The following is a 27447-nucleotide window of genomic DNA, read 5'->3' on the forward strand; positions in this document are numbered from 1 at the left end:
ACCAAATTAAAACATTAATTAGATGCAAACTAAAGTGTTGTATTTTCCACACGAAAGAGTGAACTAAGTTTTAAGCAAATTACTAGGGGGATTGTTTTGGAACAGTATTGTCACTATTAGACTGTTTTTGCTAATAAATTAAATAAATTAAAAAGCTCATGTAACAATTGGTAACTTTTGACTTTGGATTAGCCCTTAACTACATATATTCTCAGGCCTTGAAGTGCCATACCAGCCAAATTTCATTATTTTAAATAGAAAGAACTAAAGGAAGGAAGGAACTAAAGGTATTTTTTAGATGGACTATGTATGGTATGATGTCTCACACTCATCTCTCCATGTTGCTCTCCAGTCTCTTGTTATCAGGGTACGTCCCTCTCTGCCCATAAAATGCTACCACCAGGCACAAATGGTGGAGAACACGCTCAGCATTATAAAGTTATGAGTTACTTACTTCTTCATTTGACTGGTTCCTCCAAAGGGGATGCTGTTTTGCTATGTATTTATCCTTTGCAAACATGCACACGGGTGAGAAGGGCCAGGGGAAATGGCTGCTGGGTTGCAGCTGGAGCAGAGGTAGAGAGAGGCGTGGTCTGATGCACATCTTGTTTTGGTCTACTGCAGGGATCACCAACATGGTACCACATGTGGTGCCCACATGCCTGTTCTAAAACAAAAGCAAAATCCACCAGTGAGCTGCATCTAAAACTTTATTTTATTCTTTTACTCTTCTTGTTTAATCACACTTTTTTTTAGAAATCTTTATTTGTCATTGCAGTTGTACATTCCAATAAAATGTGTCTTCTACATTTAACCATCCCTTAGGGAACAGTGGGCAGCTATCACAGCACCCAGAGAGCAGTCTGGGGCTAAGGGTCTTGCTCAGGGACCCATAGCGGCAGTCTGTGGGGATTGAACCAGATACTTGAAACCTTCTCAGAGTGCAAGCACACTGCTCTAACCACTAGAACCCCACTCAACCACTTGCATTTATATAGATTTAAAAATTTCAATATCCATAACAAACATGAAAATTATTTATTTAACATGAAATTAAGATGAACTCTGACTCTTCTGGTTCAAAGGTCAGAACTGGTACACAACACCAATGAAGTAGTTTTCAATTTCAAAATGTTGGTGTCTACAGACAGTGCTCAAACCCCACCTAGTGGTGAAAAAATTGCTTATTGCTCTAATGTTTATTTTCCTCACGTACTCCTATTTTAAAACAAGTCCCTGAAATCCTCCAGCAAACTATCCACCCATCCGTTTTACAACACGCTTATCCCTAATGGGATCACGGGGGGTGCTGGTGCCTATCTCCAGCTGTCAATGGGCAAGAGGCAGGGTACACCCTGGACAGGTCGCCAGTCTATCACAGGGCAACACAGAGACAGACAGGATAAACAACCATTCACACACACACTCACACCTAAGGAGAATTTAGAGAGGCCAGTTAACTTAACAGTCATGTTTTTGGACTGTGGGAGGGAGCCGGAGTATCAGGAGAGAACCCACTCATGCACAGGGAGAACATGCAAACTGCATGCAGAAAGACCCAGGGTGGACTTGAACCCAGGACTTTCTTGCTGCAAGGCAACAGTGCAACCCAGCGCAAGTTGTTAAATTTTAGGTTCTTTATTAAATATTTTAATTTCTTCAAATTAGCTCCGTCTAATTTGTTATCTGATCTACTTAGTACTATTCTATTTGATCAAATATTTTTGAATGGCTTTACCAGCTTCTTACCACAATTAGTTAAGCATAAGTTTAAACTAATATTGTGTAAATGTTTTTTAAATTACAGAACCATGTCTTTTTGTCAGCAAGGAACAGAGCAATTTTACATGATTCGTAATAACATCTCCCTCATTTTCATATCGATGGGAGTTTCTTGATATGGTACAGTATATAGATCTGTTCTTGCTACATACTGAGGGTCTGATTTTCTGTTATTTTTGCAGATGAATTGTTTATCAATGATGTAAAAATGTGTGATTAGTGCCCTATTAAACCGTTATACTGAATACAATACATTAAACATTTGAAGATAGATATTAGAAGATTATACGTCATTAGTTTAGAAGTCGACCCCCTCCAACCCTCTTCTGTTATAAATCACATTGTTTTTGAAGGATTTAGAAAATGATTTATACCATGAATTGACCAAGTGATGGTACAGGTACCAATATTATAGTAACTGAGACAGCAGCACATCTAACTTGGTTTCACTCTTTCTGTGCTCCACAGGTACAGACTGACAACAAATCCTCCCTTGAGTGCTGACTTTCTATCAGCTGTGAACACGCTTCCTCCATATTCTCCTGCAAGGCATCTCCATATCGTGACCTGATTGACACTTATGGTACTCATTACATCACACATGTTTTTCTTGGAGGGGAAATAAAGGCAACAACCTCTTTCCAGACCTGCAAGGCAACCATGAATGGGCTGACAGCAACAGATGTTAGTGATTGTTTGACGGTTGAAGCCTCAGTTAACGTTGCTAACACTGCCAACGTTAAGGCTATGACTAAACACTGTGAAGCAAAGAAGAGTAAAATGGGCTCACATCAAAGTTTCAGCTCAGAATTCAATGAGCGTATCACAGAGGTCATTGGTGGGGATGGGATGGAAGTTGTACTTCTTGAAGGAGGTTCAGACCCTACTGTGTATAACAGGTGGTTAAACTCTCTTAAAATCACACCTGATGTGGTCCAGTATAACTTGAAACCTCTGCACAACATCCTACCAGATAATCACAGTGCAAAAAAGGGTCTGAAACGTGAGGTGGAACAGTACATCTTGAAAAATGCAGTGTTGAAAAAATGTTCTGAATCCTGTCCAATTGGACACAGGTCCAGCAAGAGAGATCCCTGCGCTTGTGTGTGTATTAGTAACCAGAATATCAAGTCAAACTGCTGTCCCGCAGGGAAAGGACTTGCAACATTGAAGGTTTCCAAACTTTATGCAAATAATCTATATGGAGACATGTGGACTGAGACCAGATGGTTCAGTGGAAGTTAAGTACGGTGACCAGATAAAGCGCACCAAAATAATCAGTAATAATGACAATCCTAGGTGGCCTGAAAAATTTGATTTTGGACCCGTTGTCATCAATATGCAAAATAGGCTTACATTTTCTGTTTATGACGAGGATACATACGGGAACAGTGATTCGCCTTGGTGGGTGTTCCTTTGATCTCCGTAAAGGGCTTGTGAAAGACACCTGCATGTAAATCATGGTACGTTCTTCTTTACTTACTTGGTGGAGTGTGCACCGAGTCTGGGTGGTAGCCGGTGTGATGAGTACCTCCCTCTCCCATGAATCCCTCTCTGGCCAAAGTGTTTTACACCAGAAACGGGGTTCTGCTTGAGATTCAATGAGGAAGTTTTCGAAGCCAGGCGCTCTTTCAGATTTTGGCCGACTGTGAGAGGATATAACGAGCACAGTAATTGCGATCACTTTAGTTTGCATTGTTCTTTTCTTTAACTTTCATATTTTTGAAGAATACTAGTCTTAATGTATGTTTGTGAATATACTAGCTAATAATCCTTTTCAAAAAATTTATAAATAAATGCATTGTTTGAAATTTTCAGGACTTTTGCCTGTAATGTTTGTGCAAAAAATATTAACAGTTAAATTATTTCTATGGTTTAATGTTAGTTTGTGAAATACTAACTAATAAATCATGCTTTATGCTTCTTTCCTATCTGCAAAACCTCTCAATAAGCATCCACAAAGACAATGTGTCTCTTTTGTTTTTTTAGCAAATTAAAACTAAAACATTGTAAAAGTAAATATGTATTTTTGACTGAATGAACAGTATACAAGTCTCTTCAAAATCTGTTTTTTATGACCTCCCAAATGCTACATTCAAAAAGTAATTTCTGAACCAAGCAAGCTGATTAAACTTTGCTACATCTGCCCTTGAGAGGCCAATGGCCTGATTAGGTTTGTTTTTTAATCTGTCCTGTTTGCTTCGGATACACATAGAATGACTGAGGGTTTGGTTTCCTTTTTTAAGAGGATTCTTTATCGATCAGCTGTTAATTTAACCATAAACAGCTTGAACACCAATGTTTGTCCTGCATACCCACGCAATACGGTCCAGTGCTGTAAATCTCTGCCTTTCAGCCACAGTGGTATTACAGTTGTATAAGGGAACCGTGTGTGCTCTGCATGTGACATTTATTAGGACAGGAGGAGTGAATGTTACAAGTCAAAAACTTGCAATCTGCTGGGTTTCCTTAGATACTAAACTTTTAACCAATCTATCTGTATGATTTGATAGAATTGACACTCTGAAGTCCCTTGAGATAACCTATAATGACTTGGCGCTATATAAATAAACTGAAAAAAGTCAAAACTGAATTCTGTTCTGTGGTATCAGTATGAATTGCAACTTTTCAGAGGTGCCAGATAAATGAGCGGAAATACTGCAGAGCTGTAAAACAGCAGCAGAGAGTGAACTTTTTCCTACTATGAACAAAATACAGATGTGGATAGTAATTTGTGACATTTACTCAATTACAGTTACTAGAGTAACTTTTTGAATACAACTTACAATTTATTTACCAAAAATGCACAAGATATAAAAAGTTACAGACTGATGTGTGGTTCACAGGACATCATATTATTATATATGAAATAAAATCCTTGGCCACCCCATGGCTATAAATGTATCAAATTATGTGACCTTTATTATGAGAACCTCTGGTTTACATGCAGCAGGGTGTTTAACAGCACAAGAAAAAAAAAACGAATTATGTACTGCCCTGGAACTTTGTGTTATGATTGTTTGTTGGTTAATGTTCTTGATGACTCATGAGCAGACTGCTGGTCTGTATTTCTTATAATTTTCAATAAAAGTTTAGGAAGACAAAAAAGCAGCAGCCTCCATTGAAACCCCAAATGGGTTAAGGTTGGGATTAGGAAAACCAGTAAAAAAATATCATCTACACTTTCTGAAAGAATAATGTGAAAATATTATACATTCTTTTGCTAGAAATCTCAGCAAAATGTATCTAATTGCAGATCCTCTGTTTAAATGTTTTCTTTCTCTCTATAAATACGGCGAATGGGTTGAAGGTAAGTGGAATGCGGCCTGCTTTTGGCAGTCTACATGCAGTAGAACACGTGACACTGAATCCTTAGGCGAAACTAATAAATTAAAGGTTGTCTACATCCATAAACGAATATTATAACAACGCATACTTTTCGCTAGAGATATCTTCAAAATGTATAGAAATGCAATATTTTTGTTAAATATTGTTTTTTATGAACTTAGATGCCGGTGAACATTGGTGACGTATATGGCTGTGTCGTTGGCAATGGCAATGAGCATAGCAACATATCTGTCTCAAGTCTTTTTGAGAATGCACTGAAAAACCCTCGGCAAAAATAATATTGGAAAGGTTGTCTCCATTCTATGAACGAAGATTATAAATATACCATACATACATTTTGCTATAGATATCATCAAAATGTACTTAACTGCAGATATTTTGCTTAAAAGTTGTTTGTTGTGGACCGGAATCTTGGAGTAATTCGGTAATGGTGACGTAGGTAGGAAATGCCCCTTCCTTCCATCTCTCCGAGACAGAACGCATTCAAATATTTAGCTAAACTAATGAATGAAAGATTGTCTACCTACCCTGACCAAAGATTATGAAAATAAATTTTGAATAATTTAATTCAAAAATACTTTAATAATCCCCAAGGGATATGCTGGTGTAACTCAAAGGGGTATATTCAAAGAGTTGTTGTAGATAGTGATAGCTGCAGGCAGGAAGGATTTCCTGTACTGGTCTGTCATACAGCAGATTGGGAGAAGCCTCTGCAAAATATCACATTGCCCATAATAATCGATGGCAGAGATGGCTTACATCTCCTCCTCTCTCTTTTTCTTGCTCCTGCTACGTATCCTGGGTGCCTCCTTTTCAGCTCTTCTGGCATTTGGGGACGTGGTTGAAGTATTATTTCCTCTTTCAAGACGTTAATCTGAAAGAAAAAAATCCTTCAAGCAGGGCCCTCCGATGTGGCCAGCGAGGCAGGACCCCCTGTTGTGGGAGGCGGTGACGAGGCAGCAGAGTCCTCGGTGCCCGGCGCTCTGGCGTGCACCACACCGTGGCATGCGATGCAGCCCCGCAGGCAGGGATAGACCAGTTGGGGAACAGATCGTCCCTGTCCTCATAGAAGAAGTCCCGTAGCTGGGACTCTTCTATGTGTGGTGCTCTGGCTGGAGGAGGCATGCCCCTCACGCAGCGGCGTAGGGTAGTGCTCGGGAGGCCACCTGGGTGTCATGGAGGTGGTGGCTGAGTCGACGCGGCACTGAAGTGCATCTAGCTGGGCTCACCAGAGCAGCGCCAATGACGTCGAGCCGACTCGCCAGGGAGAAGGAGGTGACGTCAGCTCTAGCTGGCGAAGACGCAGCACTGGTGCCCGGCTGAGCCTAAGGTGGAGCGGCGGAGATGTTCTTGCGCCGATGAGCCTGGCGTCTGCGCCGGGAGGAGCCGGGCACTGATAAGGAGGCAGCTGCCAGCAATGAAGTGGTGGGAGCAGCTAGGGAGGCGGACAAGCAGGTGAGCTGTGGTCTGAGTGGAGGTGGTTTCCTGAGGAGCTGAGAAAGCGCTGCTTGATAGTTCCACTCCAGCTCCTCAAACAGCCCAGAGATCCCCAGATGCGTCAGGAGCTCGGCCTGGTCTCTTAAGCTGTCCTGAGCATGGTTAACGGCATTCATCTGCTTCCAAGGCGGGCTGAGCGTGGCGATTGAGTCCAGCAGTTTTTTTCAGCTCGAGAAACATGGGCTCCGGGCTCTGTGTGGGCGACGGGTTCATTTAGCCAGAGCGTACTGTCAGGGTTTGTGGATTTGAACCCGAATTCAGCCACACACAGAGCCACGTTTAATAGTCCTTATTGAAAAGGGAAGGATCTATAACTGTCCAGGGTGAAGCAGGGAAAACTGAGCCCTGACAGTTACTAAATGGAAATTTTCGTGGTCAGGTCAAGTTTATTTGTAAAGCATATTTCAGCTAACCTGACTCTAGCCATATGGATTTTGTTCCGCCTAGCTCCACTCACATCCATCTGGGACCTCTCCATAGGAATTGCCTTTTTGAAGGCTGGGCTTTTTCAAAAATCCTTGCATATGATTGGATAAGCCACTTGTCTGTCATCTTTATCGACGTGCTATTTTAACCACTCACACCGAAGCTAACCCATGACGCTGATGAGAACGACGCAGGGAAAAACAAAACTTTTTTTTTTAATGTGTTTGCGGCTCTAGTGGCACGCGTTTTATTGACAGCGAGCTGACAGGAAGAAGGGGGAAGACAGGCGGCAAAGCGTCGCGGGTCGCAGTCGATCTCGGGCCGACCGCGTCGAGGACTAAAGGCCTCCCAATATAGTTTGCGCTAACCACTCCGCCGCAGGCGTGCCCCGGAAAACAATACTTGCCAAATCCGGTCGGGAAAAGGGCAAAAACATCGTTTCCACAAACAAAAGCCTTCAGAGCCGTTCTTTGATGTTCTTTTAATGAAACAATATTAGGTAGATTGGACAACACAGAAGAAATAGCAGCATCAATGTTAACGCTTGCTTCCTCGATGCGAGCCGCCATTGCTATCAAAATAAAAACAGTCTCACGTCACAGTCTCTTCTCCACTATGTCACATCTATGAAACTCCAGCCCTGCGTCCTGATTGGCTAGACAATAAAATTAGTTGGATAAATCACTCTCTATGGGAGAGGTCCCAGATGGATGTGAGTGGAGCTAGGCGGAGCGAAATCCATATGGCTAGAGTCAGGATATATTTCAGCAGCAAGGCGGTCGAATATTTATTTTGAAGACAAACATCCTAATGCATTCCTCTGTTTGAGTTTTTAAGCCCATTAAAAAGGATCAAGTAAAATATGTTGTTACCACAGCTTCAGAGGTTCAAGCAGTTGTGCAGTACATTGTGGGTGTTAGAACAGCTGCAAACAAACTGATATTAATAACATCTGTTAGATTCATATCTGTATTTTGAAACTCCCCCTCTGTATCAGTTCTGTAACATGAGTTAGAAACAAGAAGCCCCTGAACAGAACTTCCCATCAGTGGTAAAGGTAAGGCACCAAGGTTTTTCCTCCTCTACACCAACTGTTTTCAATTGTAATATAAAAAAAATCCTTGCTGTTGTCATTCTGCGTGGTGAGTAAATTGTGTATTTGAAGTTTCCACTGTTAAGTTTGTGTTTTGTTTTTCATTGCATCACAACCCCCCCATCCCACCCCCACCCCCCACCCCAATAGATGGCAAACCTCTGGCAGCACATGGTCCTGTTTTGGATGTGGATTCCTCTGTGTCTGTCATCCACCGTGAGCTTCATTGGTTCACCACAGGAATGTGAAAAGGCTCACTTCGTTCCTGGTTACAACCTGGGTGGAGAAGGCTTTGACATCGTAACCATGGAGAGGAAGGGAGCCTATGTCATCGACACTGAAACGTGGAATCTTGGAAATGGCACTTGCAAACTATGCAGAAACAGCTACATGGCTGGAGAGATGCAGAAGGTCCCAGTTGCTGTGGTGGACTGGAGAAACCTCCCAAAGTGCACCATGAAGGTCTCCAGCACACTCTACGATTCTGTGGAATCTCTCGTCAATGACTCCACATCATCTGTGTCCAACGACTGGAAAATTGGTCTCGACATTCCAGTGGACCCTTCAGTCACTGTTGGTGTTGGCCTTGGAGGGTCACACTCCAGGGCCTCCGAATTTGCCATGAAAAAGTCCAAAGAGGATCACTATACCTTTGTCAGCCAGTCCGTCAAATGTAATTTCTATAGGTGAGTATGCTGATGGATCACAGGTTAATAAGTTAGACATTTATCTTTTGTATTCATTAATGAATGTTTTAAATGGTCCCAATAATGGCAGGAAAGCAAACATCCAGAGTGTAGTTTACAAGGAGTCAAGCTCCATTTAATATATAGTTAATATTTAGTTGCATGTAAATTTATGTGCTCATTGCTGAAATATAATTGACATAATAACATACAATAATAAGTGTAGGAGAAACAGGAACAGCACCATCAATGCAATGAATAATCAAGTAAAATACAGAATTTAATTGACAACAGCACAAACACAACTATGTGACATTTCAACCCCAAATCAGAGAAACTGAAGTAAAAAAAGATTGTGTGACAAATAAGAGTATATATAAAGTGCATATCAGAACATACTGTACATTAGTGATGGGAACATTTTTTTTTTTACTGACTCGAGTCCTCGCCCTCTATTGCTACCCGTTGCACAGTGCACCCAACCCCTTTGGCCCCTCCAACAGGTGGTGAGCCCATCGGAAGGGGGACCCATGTCGCCTCTTCGGGCTGAGCCCGGCCGGGCTCCATGGGTAAAAGCCCGGCCACCAGACGCTCACCAACGTGCCTCACCTCCAGGCCTGGCTCAAGAGTGGGGCCCCGGTGACCCGCGTCCGGGCGAGGGAACACGACGTCCAATAATCTTGCTCATCATAAGGGGCTTTTTGGGCTGCTCTTTGTCTGGTCCCTCACCTAGGACCTGTCTGCCTTGGGTGACCCTACTAGAGGCTTAAAGCCCCTGACAGCATAGTTCCTAGGTTCATTGGGACACTCAAACTCCTCCACCACGGTAAGGTGGCAGCCCAGGGAGGGACTATGTCTCTCAGCTGGCCTGGGAACGCCTTGGGATTCCCCCGGAGGAGCTGGCCCAATGGCCGGGAAGAGGGACGTCTGGGTCTCCCTACTGAAGCTGCTACCCCCGCGACCTGACCCCGGATAAGCGGAAGAAGACGGACGGACGGACAGACTGACTAGAGTCTCACCAAAATTATTTGCATTTTTGAGAGTCGGTTACCCACTATAGTTCAAGCACAGTACTATGTAATGTCATCCAATGGCTATAAGAATTTTTTCATATGAGATTTTTTTTCCAATATGGCAAAAACCTGCTTTTTGCACTGAAGTGTGCAAACAGTAGTGATTCAGTAGTGCAATTTTAACTCCACAATAAACAATAGAACAAGCTAAAAATGTATCATTAAAATGATTGCCTGAATAGTTTCTTTCTACGGTGTCACTCAGACTACAGGAGCAGACTGCTAAGAGCAAGGCATCAGACTTTCAGGAAACGGGCGGGTTCTCCCACCTTCAGAGACTGCTAATGCTGCAGAGCTGAAGCATTAACTCACTGACTCATCTCCTCTCAGCACTTCTGAGTTTTACATATAGAGTATATTGATTACATTCTGCTGTTTTTAGGGAGCCTAATCTGTCTAAATCCTAATCTCTAACCTTTTTCCCAAACAAAAGTTTTACTTCATATACTTTAAGCAAATGGCTACTGTTGTCTTTACGAAGCTGACCTTTGCATCTGATTCGTAGCTCCTGATTCAGCATCTGTATATAGGGTTGTTACAAATCCTGAGCTATCAAATTAAAAACATTAAATTAAATGCAAACTAAAGTGTTGTATTTTCCACGTGGGAAAGAGTGAACTAAGTTTTAAGGAAATTGCTAGGGGGATTGTTTTGGAACAGTATTGTCACTATTTGATTTTTTTTGCCAGACATGAAATAAATTAAAAGGCTCATGTAGCAATTGGTATCTTTTGACTTTGGATTAGACCTTTAACTATTTACATTCTCAGGCCTTGAAGTGCCATACCAGCCAAGAAATTATGTTGTTTGTTACTATGAAGTCATGTGACTTTGTAAAGAATAAGTGTGAGTCTGTTCTTTAAGCTGACATTTAAAGGAGCAATAAGCCAAATTTCATTATTTTAGATAGAAAAAACTAAAAACTTATTTTGTGAGGAGCTAAAGGTATTTTTTTAGATGGACTATGGTATGACGTCACACACTCATCTCTCTGTGTTGCTCTCCAGTCTCTTGTTATCAGAGTGCATCCCTCTCTGCTAGTTTCTACAGCAGAGGGTCACCAACATGGTACCTTTAGGCACCAAGCAGCCCCAGAGCACCACATGTGGTGCCCACATGCCTGTTCTAAAACAAAAGCACAATCCACCAGTGAGCTGCATCCAAATATTTATTTTATTCTTTTACTCTTCTTTATTTTATTCTTTTACTCTTCACACTTTATTTTTTAGAAATCTTTATTTGTCATTGCAATTCTACGTTCCAATGACATTTTTCTTCTACATTTAACCATCCCTTAGGGAATAGTGGGCAGCTATCACAGAACCTAGGGCTAAGTCTTGGGCTAAAGGACCCACAGTGGCAGTCTACGGGGATGGAACCGGGTACTTGCAACCTTCTTAGAGTGCAAGCACACTACTCTTACCACTAGGCCCCCACTCACCCCACTTGCATTTATATAGATTTAAAAATTACAATATCCATAACAAAACATGAAAACATTTATTTATTTAACATGAAATTAAGACGAACTGTGACTCTTCTGGTTCAAAGGTCAGAACTGGTAGCTTCACACAACACCAATGGAGTAGTTTTCAATTTCAAAATGTTGGCATCTACAGACAGTGCTCAAACCCCACCTAGTGGTGAGAATTGCTTATTGCTCTAATGTTTATTTTCCTCACGTACTCCTATTTTAAAACAAGTCCCTGAAATCCTCCAGCAAACTATCCACCCATCCGTTTTACAACACGCTTATCCCTAATGGGATCACGAGGGGTGCTGGTTCCTATCTCCAGCTGTCAATGGGCAAGAGGCAGGGTACACCCTGGACAGGTCGCCAGTCTATCACAGGGCAACACAGAGACAGACAGGATAAACAACCATTCACACACACACTCACACCTAAGGAGAATTTAGAGAGGCCAGTTAACTTAACAGTCATGTTTTTGGACTGTGGGAGGAAGCCGGAGTATCAGGAGAGAACCCACTCATGAACAGGGAAAACATGCAAACTGCATGCAGAAAGACCCAGGGTGGACTCGAACCCAGGACTTTCTTGCTGCAAGGCAACCGTGCAACCCAGCGCAAGTTGTTAAATTTTAGGTTCTTTATTAAATATTTTAATTTCTTCAAATTAGCTCTGTCTAATTAGTTTAGAATTTGGCCTATCTGATCTACTTAGTACTATTCTATTTGATCAAATATTTTTGAATGGCTTTACCAGCTTCTTACCACAATTAGTCAAGCATAAGTTTAAACTAATATTGTGTAAATGTTTTTTAAATTACAGAACCATGTCTTTTTTGTCAGCACGGAACAGAGCTATTTTACATGATTGGTAATAACATCTCCCTCATTTTCATATTGATGGGAGTTTATTGATATGGTACAGTATATAGATCTGTTCTTGCTACATATTGAGGGTCTGATTTTCTGTTATTTTTGCCAATGAATTGTTTATCAATGATGTAAAAATTTGTGATTAGTGCCTTATTAAACCGTTATACTGAATATAATACATTAAACATTATAAGATAGATATTAGAAGATTATACGTCATTAGTTCAGAAGTCGACCCCCTCCAACCCTCTTCTGTTATAAATCACATTGTTTTTTAAGGATTTAGAAAATGATTTATACCATGCATTGACCAAGTGATGGTACAGGTACCAGTATTATAGTAACTGAGACAGCAGCACATCTAACTTGGTTTCACTCTTTCTGTGCTCCACAGGTACAGACTGACAACAAATCCTCCCTTGAGTGCTGACTTTCTATCAGCTGTGAACACGCTTCCTCCATATTCTCCTGCAAAGGCATCTCCATATCGTGACCTGATTGACACTTATGGTACTCATTACATCACACATGTTTTTCTTGGAGGGGAAATAAAGGCAACAACCTCTTTCCAGACCTGCAAGGCAACCATGAATGGGCTGACAGCAACAGATGTTAGTGATTGTTTGACGGTTGAAGCCTCAGTTAACGTTGCTAACACTGCCAATGTTAATGCCATGACTAAACACTGTGAAGAAAAGAAGAGTAAAATGGGCTCACATCAAAGTTTCAGCTCAGAATTCAATGAGCGTATCACAGAGGTCATTGGTGGGGATGAAATGGAAGTTGTACTTCTTGAAGGAGGTTCAGACCCTACTGTGTATAACAGGTGGTTAAACTCTCTTAAAATCACACCTGATGTGGTCCAGTATAACTTGAAACCTCTGCACAACATCCTACCAGATAATCACAGTGCAAAAAAGGGTCTGAAACGTGAGGTGGAACAGTACATCTTGAAAAATGCAGTGCTGAAAAAATGTTCTGAATCCTGTCCAATTGGACACAGGTCCAGCAAGAGAGATCCCTGCGCGTGTGTGTGTATCAGTAACCAGAATATTAAGTCAAACTGCTGTCCTGCAGGGAAAGGCTTCGCAACATTGAAGGTCTCTAAACTTCATGCAAATAATCTATATGGAGACAGGTGGACTGAGACAGATGGTTCAGTGGAAGTTAAGTACGGTGACCAGATAAAGCGCACCAAAATAATCAGTAATAATGACAATCCTAGGTGGCCTGAAACATTTGATTTTGGACCCGTTGTCATTAATATGCAAAATAAGCTTACATTTTCTGTTTATGACGAGGATACACACTGGAACAGTGATCGCCTTGGTGTGTGCTCCTTCGAACTCCGTAAAGGGCTTGTGAAAGACACCTGCATGTTTAAACATGGTACGTTCTTCTTTACTTACTTGGTGGAGTGCGCACCGAGTCTGGGTGGTAGCCGGTGTGATGAGTACCTTCCCTCCCCCATGAGTCCCTCTCTGGCCAAAGTGTTTTACACCAGAAATGGGGTTCTGCTCGGAGATTCAAAGAGGAAGTTTTCGAAGTCAGACGCTCTTTCAGGTTTTGGCCAACTGTGAGAGGATGTAACGAGCACAGTAATTGCAATCGCTTTAGTTTGCATTGTTCTTTTCTTTAACTATTTTTTTTAAAATGCTAACTGATAATCCTTGTTATGCTTCTTTCCTATCTGTAAAACCTTGCAATAAAGCATCCACAAAGACAATGCAATCTTTCTTTTATTTCAAGTGTTTAAACAAATATTTTTATCATCAAAAATATAATTTAGAAGACAGCTCACGTTCAGTTTACGTCTTCATAATAGAAGTCCAAGATCAAATATAAATAGTTAAACTTATTTTAGACAGCCTGCCCCCCCACCAACAATAAATAAATAAATAAATAAATAAATAGAGAAATGTAGAAAAATTTCAAGTTGGAACTTTACTGTTGTTTTATAATAAAAAGAAAATTCCTCAGTGGCCAAGAGGTGCAAAGGCATTGCAAGTACATACATGTGCTGTAAACACAAAATATACTCCAAACTCAAAACTGAGGCTAACACAGACACAAACTGAACACATGCAGTGAAAAATGCAGCAAAACAGAAATGGCACAATGACAGAAATTAGACACACAAAGTGCAAACATGCAGCAAACATAAATAACGCTGGTGTATAAAAACACTAAACAATGCACAATCAAAATTCTGCAAATAGAAAATACAACTACAAGTTAAGAAAAGCTGCAAACTTGCTCTTCATAATGGAAGTGCTCCAGACCACTAGGGGAAGTAAACCACCAACTAACGGGGTTCTGCTCGGAGATTCGATGAAGAAGTTTTCAAAGTCAGGCGCTCTTTCAGGTTTTGGCCAACTGTGAGAGGATGTAACGGCGCAGTAATTGTAATCGCTTGTAGTTTGCATTGTTCTTTTCTTTAACTTTCATATTTCTGAAGAATACTAGTCTTAATGTTTGTGAATATACTGATAATTCTTTTTCCAAAAAAATAAAAAATAAATGCTTTGTTTGTCATTTTTAGGACTTTTTTCTGTAATGTTTGTGCAAACATTTAAATAATTTCTAAGGTTTAATCTTAGTTTGTGAAATACAAACTAATGAATCCTCCTTTATGCTTCTTTCCGATCTGCAAATACCCGCAATAAAGCATCCACAAAGACAATGTGTCTCTTTTTTTATTTTTGTAAACTAAAACTAAAATATTGTTAATGTAAAAATGTCTTTTTGAATGAAACAACAGTATGCATGTCACTTTCTGCAAAATCTGACCTCCCAAATGCTATTTTCAAAGAGTAATTTCTGAATCAAGCAAGTGGAATAAACTTTGCTACATCTTCCGTCGAAAGGCTAAAGGACTGAATAGGTTTGCTTTTAAAACTGTCCTGTTTGCTTCGGACACATAGAATGCCTCAGGGTCTGGTTTCCCTTTTAGAGGATCCTCTATTGATCAGCCGTTAATATAACCATATACAGCTGGAACACCAATGTTGTCCTGCATTCCCACGTAATACGGTCCAGTGCCATAAATATCCGCCTTGCAGTGGTATTGCAGTTGTATAAGTGAACCGTGTATGCTCTGCATATGACATATATTAGGATTCAGTTTTTCTTCTGTGCTCTTTCAGGAGGAGTGAATGTTATAAGTTAAAGACTTGCAATCTGCTGGGTTTCCTTGCATACTACATTTTTTAACCAATCTTTCTGTATGATTGATAGAATTGACACTCTGAAGTCCCTTGAGATAACCTATAATGACTTGGCACTGTATAAATAAACTGGATAAAATCAAAACTGAATTCTGTTCTGTGGTAACAGTATGAATTGCAACTTTTCAGAGGTGCCAGGTTAATGAGCGGAAATACTGCAGAGTTGTAGAAACAGCAGCAGGGAATGAACTTTTTCCTACTATGAAAAAAATACAGATGTGAGTAGTAATTAGTTACATTTACTCAGTTACAGCCATTAGAGTAACTTATTTAATACAGTTTACTTCTAGGAGTAATTTTTTATTACATTTAATAAAAAAACACATTCTTAAACATGTTACTGGAGTTTCTTCAATGAACTGTGCATGGCTGCATGCAGAAAGGATCTACTGTAGCAGTCTGTCTTACAGTGGATCCAGAGAAGCGTCTCACTGAAGACACTCGGTATATGACAATCTGATGAAGAAGATGCTCAGAGTTGTCTATAATGTTCTCCGTATGATGAAAAATACTTCCATGTAAAATCATCTCCAGAGGTTCTAGATAAGTCCCCAGAGCAGAGCCGGCTTTCTTTTTTTATAGAAGCTCAACAAGATTTCTTCAAGACAGTTACTCTGATGCTTCAAGTCAATTGCATCTGATGCTGCCCCAGCACATAATGGCAGAAGAGATAACACACTACACAACAGAAAAGATCAGCAGCATGTTGCTACAGGCAATGACCAAAGCTTTTTCAAGGTGTCCAGTCTGCTCTGTCCCGTCTTGTAGACACTATATTTAAATTACCTTTAGACTGCTTTGTGTCAGGGAAAGTGTTGTGGATGATCCAATCAAGAACTGCATGAGCAATAGACTGATGTGTATTTCTCAGGGCAGTATAGTATTATATATAAAATAAAATCCTTGGCCACCCCATAGCTATATATGTATCACATTAGGTGACCTTTATTCCTTTAAAAATTATGCCACTTAAATAATCACTTGCCAGTTGATGCCGCACATTATATTTTGTTTATCAGAACCTCTGGTTTACATGCAGCACGGTGTTGAACAGGCCAAGAAAGAAGAAGCATCTCCTTAAAAAGCCCCTATAAAAAGTCCTTTATGTACCCCCTGGAACTTTGTGTTATGATTGTGTATTGGTTAATGTTCTTGATGACTCATGAGCAGACTGTTGGTCTGCTTGGTACTGGCACCTCTGCAGAGGAGAGAGACAGATAGTGGCTGATAATTTACTGTGCATGCGTGGGTTCTCTCTGGGTACTCCGGCTTCCTCCCACAGTCCAAAAACATGACTGTTAGGTTAATTGTGTGTGAGAATGATTGTTTGTCCTCTACAGCTTTAATGCCCGGTGATAGACTGGCGGGCCTCTCCAGGGTGTACCCCGCCTCTGGCCATATATATAGTGGAAAGAAAGAACATCAGCTTATTTACAGAACAATATTGACAGAGAGATTTTAGGTTCTGAACCCGAGTTCAGCCACACAAAGAGCCACGTTTAAGGAGTCTTTATTGAAAAGGTTAAATAGTGGAAGGAAGAACAAGGAGACTGTACCAGGCTGCTGCAGAGGAATGGTGGGTGAGACAGGCCATACTGAACCCTGACATCAACCCCCTCAAGGTTGGCTTCCAGACGACCAAAACAAGTCCAAAAAATCAAAACAACTCACCCAGGGTGGGCGGAGGGAGGTTCAAGACAGGGGGCTAGAGTCCAACAAAAAACAACCCCAATTGGGCGATTTAAGGGAGACTTGGGATGACAGGTCATGAGCAGAACAAAAGAGAGTTCAGGGGGTTGATGGCCAGGGAAGAGCTCAGGTACCCACTGGGGAGCACTGGGGAACTCAGGAGGCTGGAGACCTGGTAGAGGCTCGGCCCACGGTTGGAGACGCGGTGGAGGCTTGACCGACGACTGGAGATCAGGAAGCGGCTCGAGAGGCTACTGCTGACCTGGAAGCTTGAGTACACTGGACAGCGACTGCTTTGGTGCGCCGGGCGGTGGCTGGAGACCGGGGGGAGGCTGCTCGGCCGACGGCTTGAGTTCGTTGAGGGGCCGCTCGGCCGACGGCTTAAGTGCACTGAGAGGCTGCCCGGCTGACGGCTTGAGTGTGCTGGGAGGAACCACTGGTAGCAACTGGATGACCAAGAGGAGCATCCAGTGGGCGAGTCTGTGGCATGCGTCGGCAAGGGTGACCCCAGCGGCGGGGCTGCAGAGTCTGTGGCGGGTGTCGCAGAGGGCGACCCCGGCAACCAAGCACCAGAGAATCAGGCTGCCGGCAGCGGAGCAGCCGAGACTAAAGTCTGGAGGCAGGTCCCCCTGGACCACTTCACTGGACTGGGGAGCGATTGCTGGAGGCAGGTCCCCCAGGACCGCCTCACTGGGCTCGGGAGCGTTGGAGACGGACGGGTCCTCCTGGACCCACGACTCGCGGGGCATGATAGTTCAGCAACATTTCAAAGTAGCTAAGATGTGTGCAAGAGTACCATCCAAAGCTTGTGAACTTCCAACATTGATTTTTGGTACACTGAAAAAGTGGTAATCACTGTCTGTTTGACTTTCATTTTTCTGGCTATAAAATAAATATTTATTAAAATATTTTGTGCCAGTCCTTCCTACTGCAGAGAACAGCTTATGTTTGAAAATGGTGCTTAATGTGCAGGGATTTATTTAGTTCTCTAGATGGAGGAAAATAAAACAGAATAAAAGCAAGTAGGGATAGAATGTAGAAACAAAAAAGAACATTAAAAACAGTAGAACAGTTTAACTAGAACAGTCAAAGGCAATTTTAAACAAATGTGTTTTTAATCTTGATTTAAAAAAACTAAGGCTTTCCGCGCTTTTACAGTTTTCTGGAAGTTTGTTCCAGATAAGTGGAGCATAGGAACTAAATGCTGCTTCTCCGTGTTTGGTTCTAGTTCTAGGTATGCAGAGCAGACTAGAGCCAGAAGACCCGAGTGGTATGGATGGTTGATACACTGATAACAAGTCTGTAATGTATTTAGGTGCTAAGCCATTTAGGGATTATAGACTAACAGAAGTATTTTAAAGACTATTCTCTGAGATACAGGGAGCCAGTGTAAGGACTTTAGAAAATGGGGTTATGTGCTCTACTTTCTTAGTCTTAGTGAGGACGCGGGCAGCAGCGTTCTGGATCAGCTGCAGCTGTCTGATCCACTTTTTAGGTAGACCTGTGAAAACAGCGTTGCAGTATTCAATTCGACTAAAAATAAACGCATGGATTAGTTTTTCCAGATCCTTTTGAGACATTAGTCCTTTAATCCTGGAAATGTTCCTCAGGTGATAGAAAGCCGACCTTGTCACTGTCTTTAGATGCTTTTGGAGGTTCAGGTCTGAGTCCATCACTACACCCAGATTTCGGGCCTGATCAGTGGTTTTTAGCTGAAGCGACTGAAGCTGTGAGCTAACTTTTGATCTCTCCTCTATTTGTCCAAAGATTATTACTTCAGTTTTGTTTTTATTCATTTGAAGAAAGTTTTGACACATCCAGGCATTTAACCCTTTTAACTTAAAAAAGCTTAAATTGGCTAAGCACAGAATAGCATCCAGCCCCAACCTGCCTACGTGTCTTAAAATGCAGCCGGCCATGTTCCTCCACACAAGGACAGGAGGACTTGCCAGGTATTTCTGGAGGAATATTTTGTGGAAAGTTACTGTTCCGCTGGCCAGGTGGACAAGGCCTGCTCCCCCCTCATCTCTAAATAAAAACAAGACAGATTGTGGCACCCAGTGTAAACCATTCCAAAAATATTGAGTTTCAGGAGGTTGCACTGCATATAATGTCCAGCGGCATCCCAGTCATAGCTAACTTGACCCTAGACAGATGGATTTCGTTCTGCTTGCTGCAGCCGCCAGGGATTCTGCGGCAGCAGAAAAAGAGCCTGTGCTGCTTTGTTTGAAATATAAGAATAAGGATTTTATGGAATGTTTTTAATCACTAGATAGTTTCAATACATCAGAAATGGGAATTGTCCTTATTGCGAAAACGATGTAAAACTGTGAAAATTGTGCAACACTCAAAGCTGTGCGTCGGCAAGGGTGACCCCAGCGGCGGGGCTGCAGAGTCTGTGGCGGGTGTCGCAGAGGGCGACCCCGGCAACCAAGCACCAGAGAATCAGGCTGCCGGCAGCGGAGCAGCCGAGACTAAAGTCTGGAGGCAGGTCCCCCTGGACCACTTCACTGGGCTGAGGAGCGATGTGTGAGTTTGTGGTTTGTTAAAGCTAATTTGCTTGTATTTAGCAACATTTCAAAGAAACACTTCCTCTAAGGAACATTTCTTACCAAAGCTATCAAACTTGTAACAAGCTTTTCAAAATCAAAATATTTAATCATGAGATACATTTGAGTATGCACCTTATTACATTTCATTATGATAGTCCCGAGTTTTTTGTTGTTGTTGTTGTTGTTGTTGTTTTTTGGGGTTTTTTTTGCTACTAGAGGCCTTTATTTTACAGGAAATTAAATCAACAAAGAATTGCAGATATCAATCCAATCAAATAAGTTTTTACAACTAAAAAAACGAATAGATCTAGTTGATCTAGTTGAATAAAAAAGTCTGCAACTGTTCTGTTTATAATTGTTTGGTAAAGGTAAATTAAAAAGCAATTCTTCACACTGGTGCTTAGTTTAGGGAAATGGGTTGTGGTGTTATTGGCAGGTGACATGATAAACATATGCATTTCTTGTAAATGTTTGTGTTTGGCTGGCTGTGAAAGGCACATACATTCTTTTAAGTGTCTTTGGATTTTGCTAGTACTTTCCTCTGTAATGTTTTTATTAATGTTCTGTTCATGTACAGCACTTTAAATTATCTTGTTACTGAAATGTGCTGTACAAATGAACTTGCCTTGCCTTGCCCATGTGTAAAATACAAAGTATAAAGGGTGCTGTCCCTACCAGGGATGGAATGTCTGTAGGCATTTGTACCATCTGATATTTAAAAAATAAATATTCTGAGCATTGTTCAACTGTATATACCCACCTTAATCAGATTACATGCATTTAATAGGTCCTATACATGTAATGGCTAGGTTTGAAAAATATATAATCAAGACATTCATAAACAACAATCTCCCAAAGTGTGAAAAATAAATGGAATCTTAAATAAACATGGGTTTAAAAGGATGGTTCATTATAAGATAATACATATTGCCACATGATCATCCACAATAATTTATTTTCCTGTGTAATTTAAGATGCTTTGTTTGAAATATAAGAATAATGATTTTATGGAATGTTTTTCATCACTAGATAGTTTCAATACATCAGAAATGGGAATTGTCCTTATTGCGAAAACGATGTAAAACTGTGAAAATTGTGCAACTCTCAAAGCTGGCCAAAGACAAGAAGTCTGAGTTTGTGGTTTGTTAAAGCTGATTTTCTTGTAATTAGCAACATTTTAAAGAAACACTTCCTCTAAGGAACATTTCTTACCAAAGCTATCAAACTTGTAACAAGCTTTTCTAAATCAAAATATTTAATCATGAGATACATTTGAGTATGCACCTTACAACATTTTATTATGATAGTACCGATGTTTTATTTTATTTGCTGCTAGAGTCCTTTATTTTACAGGAAATTAAATCAACAAAGAATTGCAGATATCAATCAAGGAAGTTTGTACAACTAAAGACCGAATAGATCTAGTTGATCTAGTAGAATAAAAAAGTCTGCAACTGTTCTATTTATAATTGTTTAGTAAAGGTAAATTAGAAAGCAATTCTTCACACTGGTGCTTAGTTTAGGGATATGGGTTGTGGCGTTATCGGCAGGTGACATGATAAACATGTGCATTTCTTATAAATGTTTGTGTTTGGAGGAGGCGGAATGAGTGGCTGAGATCACGCGGCATACATGTAGTTCAAATACAATAACAACCCTAACGACTCCTCGTTACAGAGGAGTGGACCAGTTTCGTTTCAATCTGCTGGCTTAATGGCTTTAACGACCTCCCATTACTAAGGGGTGGACCTGTTTCGATTGAATTTGCATGTTATCTAAGCCATTACAAGGCCTTTGTTGGGCAAGGGTATAAAGCTTGTTACTCATCATTACTCCAGACTTTTTGAATTGAGAAAGCTTCTAGGAGAGGAAGCGAAACGTCTTCAACTACGGAAAACAAGTCCAGTTGCTTTGTTTTTACTTTTTTTGGAATTCAAATACAATCCACTCAGGTAAGTACAAGCCAATAATTGAAAATTAAACAAAGTAAGGTTTAAACACTAATAATTATTTTGTATTCTACGAGGAAACAAACTGGACGAGGAGACCTTGACGAGCCTGGAGAGCTAACTGAACAAGTGTTTTGACAACATCGTAATGGGGAAAGCTGGAAATCCCGCAGCCACAAACACACCTTCATCTAAACGCTCCCGATCTAGCACCACCAGTGCTGCTTCCACTTTGTCTCCAGACAGGAGCTACAGCAACGTCCTGGAATCCATTGATAAAAAGCTAACCAGCCTGGATGCCCGTCTCGCCTTGTTAGAAGTCCTACATAAGGAGTTTCAAGCCCTAAGAGAGTCATTGGAATACAGTCAAGCCTAGCTAGCCTCCATCACCGCCAAGAACAAAGCGCTGAGGGGGGAAGTCGCAAAGCTCATGGAGGGGATAATCCAGCTGTCCGGTGAAAATAGGAAGATGAAGGAATCCATTCTGGATATTCAGTCGCAAAGTATGAGAGATACTTTGCAGGCACCCCGAAGCAGCAGGAGGAGGATCCTGAGGTGACAATCCGTGAGTTCCTCCAGCAGAAGCTGAAAATCCTGGTGGATCAGGTAAAAAACATCACCTTCCATCGCGTTCACCGGCACGGATGTAAGAAGCCTGATAAAACCCGTCCCAGACCGATAGTAGCTAAATTTGAGCACTATAAACAAAAAGAGCAGGTCAGTAGTCGGGGCAGAGAGCTGAGAGGAATGGATTTGAGCGTTAATGACCTAACCTGACAACAGCCAGCTGCATGTATCGCTCCGCCTAGCTCCACTCACATCCATCTGGGACACGGCCATAGGGATTGCCTTTATTGAAGGCTGGGCCTTATCAAAACTCCTTGCATATGATTGGATAAGCCACTTGTCTGTCATCTTTATCAACGTGCTATTTCAACCACTCACACCGAAGCTAACCCGTGACGCTGATGAGACCGACGCAGGAAAAAAACCCCTTTTTTTTTTTTTTTTTTTTTTTATGTGTTTGCGGCTCTAGTGCAGGGTTTCCCGCAGCGCTATCTTGGCGAGGCGGCCGCGGAAAACGTGTCGTCCCTCTCCCCCCCCCCCGCTCCGCGAGCCGGTCCGCGGAAAACGTGTCGTCCACCCCCCCCGCTCCGCGAGTCGGTCCGCCTCGCATAAGCAAATTCCTGCGGGAAACACTGTAGTGGCACACCTTTTATTGACAGTGAGCTGACAGGAAGAGGGGGAAAGACAGGCGGCAAAGCGCCGCGGGTCGGAGTCGATCCCGGGCCGACCGCGTTGAGGACTAAAGGCCTCCTTATATGGTTCGCGCTAACCGCTAACCGCTCCGGGGACGCGTCCGCGCCCCGGAAAACAAAACTTGCCAAATCCGGTCGGGAGAAGGGCGAAAACATGGTTTCCACCAACAAAAGCCTTCAGAGCCGTTCTCTGATGTTCTTTTAATGAAACAATATTAGGTAGATTGGACAACACGGAAGAAATAGCAGCATCAATGCTAACGCTTGCTTCCTCGATGCGAGCCGCCATTGTTGTTGGAATCTCACGGTGGCTTCTCCACTACGTCACATCCATGAAACACCCGCCCTGCGTCCTGATTGGCCAGACCAAAAATTTGGTTGGGGAAATCACTTTCAATCAGCCGTGTCCCAGATGTATGTGAGTGGAGCTAGGCGGAGCGATACATGCAGCTGGCTGTTGTCAGGTTATTAATGACCAGCTTCCAATGGAAATCCTAGATTGTAGGCAAGTATTATTCCCAATCAGAAAAAATACATTTCTGAAGGCATCAGAGCTACGGTCGCTGTTGACAAACTTTATATTAATGGTCAGTTGTTCAGGGATCAGAAGATCACTCCTTGTAAAGGTGCCAACGTGCTCTTGAGCTGTGCATATATTGCATTTATCACCGTGTTCCGTTGTATACACTTTTACAATGAAAATCATATGATATTTACCAACATAATCAGCAAAATTGCCAATTAAATCAATTGAAAGAAATAATATTTTGAATTCATCATAATGTGCAGTCTATGGTTTTTGTTTGCTGTTTTTATTAAGCAGCACAGCAAGGGTGAGACATAAATACTTCAGAACAGCTTCCTTATGTTTTTATTAAAGGTGGGAAGGAAGCACAAAATTTAGCATATGTTGTATGTGGGTGAAGTGGGTGTTAAAGCGGACTGATAAACTCCACCTTCAGATCAATCGTATAATGTTGCTCCGCCCTTGGAAAACGCTTGCAGAGCTTGCTGTCTTCTGTCGAAGTAAGACCTTAAAAGATTGTCGGTGTGTGTGTGTATATATATATATATATAGATATGAGATAGAGAGATATATATATATATAGATAGATAGAGATATATATAATATATATATACATATATATATATATATATATATATATATATATGTATATATATATGTATGTATATATATATATATATGTATGTATATATATATATGTATGTATATATATATATGTATGTATGTATGTATGTATATATATATATATATATATATATATATATTTATTTTGGGGGGAGGGGGGGGGGTGTTCTTCACAGATGGAAAGACTTCTGCATTTCCTGCTTCTGAGCTGGACATTGAGTCCTTTGTGTCTCTCAACCACTGTGAGCTTCATTGGTTCACCACAGGAATGCAAAACAGTTGAATTTGTTCCAGGTTAAACCTTGGTGGAGAGGGCTTCAACATTGTCAAAATGCAAAGAAAGGGTGCCTATGTCATCGACACTGAAACATGGGACCTTGGAAACGGCACTTGCAGAATGTACAGAAACACCTATGTGAATGGAGAGAAGCAGAAGGTCCCGGTTTCCATGGTGGACTGGAGAATTCTCCCTCAATGCAGCTTGAAGATCTCCAGTATGATTTATCGTTCTGTTGAAACTCTCATCAGTGATTCCACATCATCTGTGTCCAACGACTGGAAATTTGGTCTCGATCTCCCTGCAGCCTCAGTTGGTTTTGCAATTGGGGGTTCACACTCCAAGGAAGCTGAATTTGGCATGTCAAAGTCAAAACAAGACCGCTACACCTTTTTCCGTCATTCTGTTAATTGTAACTACTATACGTGAGTATGAAGAAAAAAATCTTAGAATAAGAAAATTCAAACTTTTTCATTAGATGTGCAACTGACTTTTACTTATTTTTACTGTTCTGTTTTCCATAGCTACCGACTGACAACAAGTCCACCTTTAAGTGATGAGTTCAAATCTGCGTTGGAGTCTCTTCCGCCACATTCCTCTGGGTCAGCATATCGGAATATCATCAATACTTATGATACACATTATGTCACACAGGTGGTTCTAGGAGGGGAGATCAAAACAACCACATCAATTAGCACATGCAAGGCAACCATGAGTGGATTGACAGCAACAGAAGTTAGTAATTGTTTGTCAGTTGAAGCCTTGACTAACTTTGATACCTCTAATAGCATTAGGGCTATGTACCAACATTGTCAATCAGAGAAACGGAAATTAACCCACATTCAAAGTTTCAACACTGAGTTTAGTGAATGCATAACACATGTCATTGGTGGGGACAGAGATGATGTTGATTTCTTTCAAGAGAATTTTGATCCTAGTGTCCATAACAGGACAAACTCTCTTAAAACTACGCCTGACATTGTCCGTTACAACCTGAAGCCCCTGCACACTATTCTGCCAGATGGTCATCCTGCCAAAACCGGGCTGAAACGTGAGGTGAAGCAATACATCAATAGCAATGTAGTGTTGAAAAAATGTTCAGAATCCTGTCAAATTGGAGCAAGGTCCAGCAAAAGAGACCCTTGCGCCTGTGTGTGTAACAGCAACCAGAAAGCAACTGCTGTCCTGCTGGGAAAGGGCTTGCAACATTAAGGGTGTACAATCTTTATGCAAGAAATCTGGACAGTGATACGTTCACTCAGTCGGATGGTTCAGTCGTTGTTAAATATGGTAACCTGGAAATGTGCACTGAAATTATAGATGATGATGATGACAATCCTAACTGGCCAGAAACATTTAATTTTGGACCCATTGTCATCAACATGTATGACAAACTGAAGTTCACAGTTTATGATGAAGATACATATTGAAACGGTGATCTGATTGGTGAGTGTTCATTTGATCTCCGGAAAGGGAATGTGCAAGACAGCTGCATGTTTGATGATGGTACCTTCTACTTTAGTTACTCAGTTGAGTGTGTGTGCACCAAGCCTTGGTGGAAGCCAGTGTGAAGAGTACATTCCCTCTCATATGGATTCATCTTTGGCTAAAGTTTTCTACTCCAGAAATGGAATTTTAAGTGGAGTTTTAAAAAAGGGGGTTGTTAAATCTGTTCCTCAACGAAAAAATGTAGTCCAGCTGTGAGAAAGACAAAGGGATTTGATTTTAATAATTTTTGCTTGAAGCATTTTTCTCTACTTTTATCTTAATAAAAACTGCAAATGCTGCAAATTTAAAAATAAATTTGACATTCGGAATCTCTACTGATAACCTTCCTATGTGTTTCTTTCTTTGTACTTGCAAAAATCCGCAATAAAGCATTCACAAAGACAGTTTTTTGCATGTCGTTGTTCATGTATAATAAAGAAATAAGCTAAAATATCTCCACTGCACACTGTCAGCAGAAAGTTACTTTAAAGTTAATATCAATTATGTTTATCCGAGCCAGACTATTTTTGATTTTGTTCAGGTTTGTATTTAAATGCTACAAAACCACAAGTGTATTAAAATACTAATTTTAATGATAATAATAATCTTTATTTTGATTGCAACAAGGAAATTTGTTCTCTGCATTTAACCCATCCCTTTGGGGATCAGTGGGCTATTCCCAAATCATTCAGCCAAAATAACAGTGATGGCCTTATTTATTTATTTATTTATTTTTTTTTTTTTATTTTTTTTTGGGGGGGGGGGGGTACTTTTTTATGGAATTTACAAGACTGAAGACAAAGAAGATGTCCACCGCAGCTGTGTATAAAGCTCCTGGGGCATCCCCACCACTGAGCTATATAATACACTGGAGTGCTGATTTTGCCGAAAAACTGAAGTCACTGGCCGCCATCTTGCTACTCCCTACTCTCAAAGAATCCCATTGGATTTGGTTGCAACAACAAGCAGTTTTCTGGCTGTGTGAAAACGTTTCACACAGTCAGTGGATGTACTAACACTATCAACTACTAGGAAATTAGGTGCTGAAATATTTTACATGTTATTCATATTAAATATACATATTTATATTTATATATACATTATTCATGTATATATAAATATGTGTATATATATATATATATATATATATATATATATATATATATATATATATATATATGTATACATATATTTAAAAATATGTTTTTGTATATTGTTATTTATATATTTATAAATTTTATATACATATATTTAAATTAATAAAATGCTAACTATTTCAGCACATGACTTTCTCAGTACTTGATAGTTTTAGAACTAAACTAAACATAAAAGTATATGGCATTTGACATTTTAAAAGTCTTAAGCCCCCCCTGAACATGAGAAAATCCTCATTTGATGCTGTAGCGCACATATTCCCTAGTTACTGGGGGAAAATAGGGAGTACCAATATGGCGGCTGTGGCTTCAAAGCGACTTGTTCTAACAGCGGGCTATTATCACTCCAGTCTATAATATAGCTCAGTGATCCCTGCCCATTGCATTGAAATGAAACAATTATCTAAATCTTGATTGACAGGTTAAAGGACAATTAATGTGTGTGAAAATTAGACTT

At 40.8% G+C, this 27447-nt stretch overlaps 1 protein-coding gene and 2 pseudogenes across 1 annotated transcript; all 3 read left to right on the top strand.

Moving 5' to 3' along the window:
• Positions 1-547: 547 nt before the first annotated feature.
• Positions 548-3387, top strand: LOC118563046 (annotated as a pseudogene).
• Positions 3388-8094: 4707 nt separating this feature from the next.
• On the top strand, positions 8095-13966 carry LOC118563041 (perforin-1-like). Its single transcript, XM_036136625.1, has 3 exons — positions 8095-8110; positions 8297-8832; positions 12640-13966. The coding sequence occupies exons 2-3, from the start codon at positions 8297-8299 to the stop codon at positions 13823-13825; spliced, it is 1722 nt and encodes a 573-aa protein (XP_035992518.1). The 5' UTR covers positions 8095-8110; the 3' UTR covers positions 13826-13966.
• A 5349-nt stretch (positions 13967-19315) lies between these two features.
• Positions 19316-26075, top strand: LOC105918550 (annotated as a pseudogene).
• Positions 26076-27447: the final 1372 nt, after the last annotated feature.

The sequence above is a fragment of the Fundulus heteroclitus genome, chromosome 5 (genome assembly GCF_011125445.2).
Source record: "Fundulus heteroclitus isolate FHET01 chromosome 5, MU-UCD_Fhet_4.1, whole genome shotgun sequence".
Taxonomy (NCBI): domain Eukaryota; kingdom Metazoa; phylum Chordata; class Actinopteri; order Cyprinodontiformes; family Fundulidae; genus Fundulus; species Fundulus heteroclitus.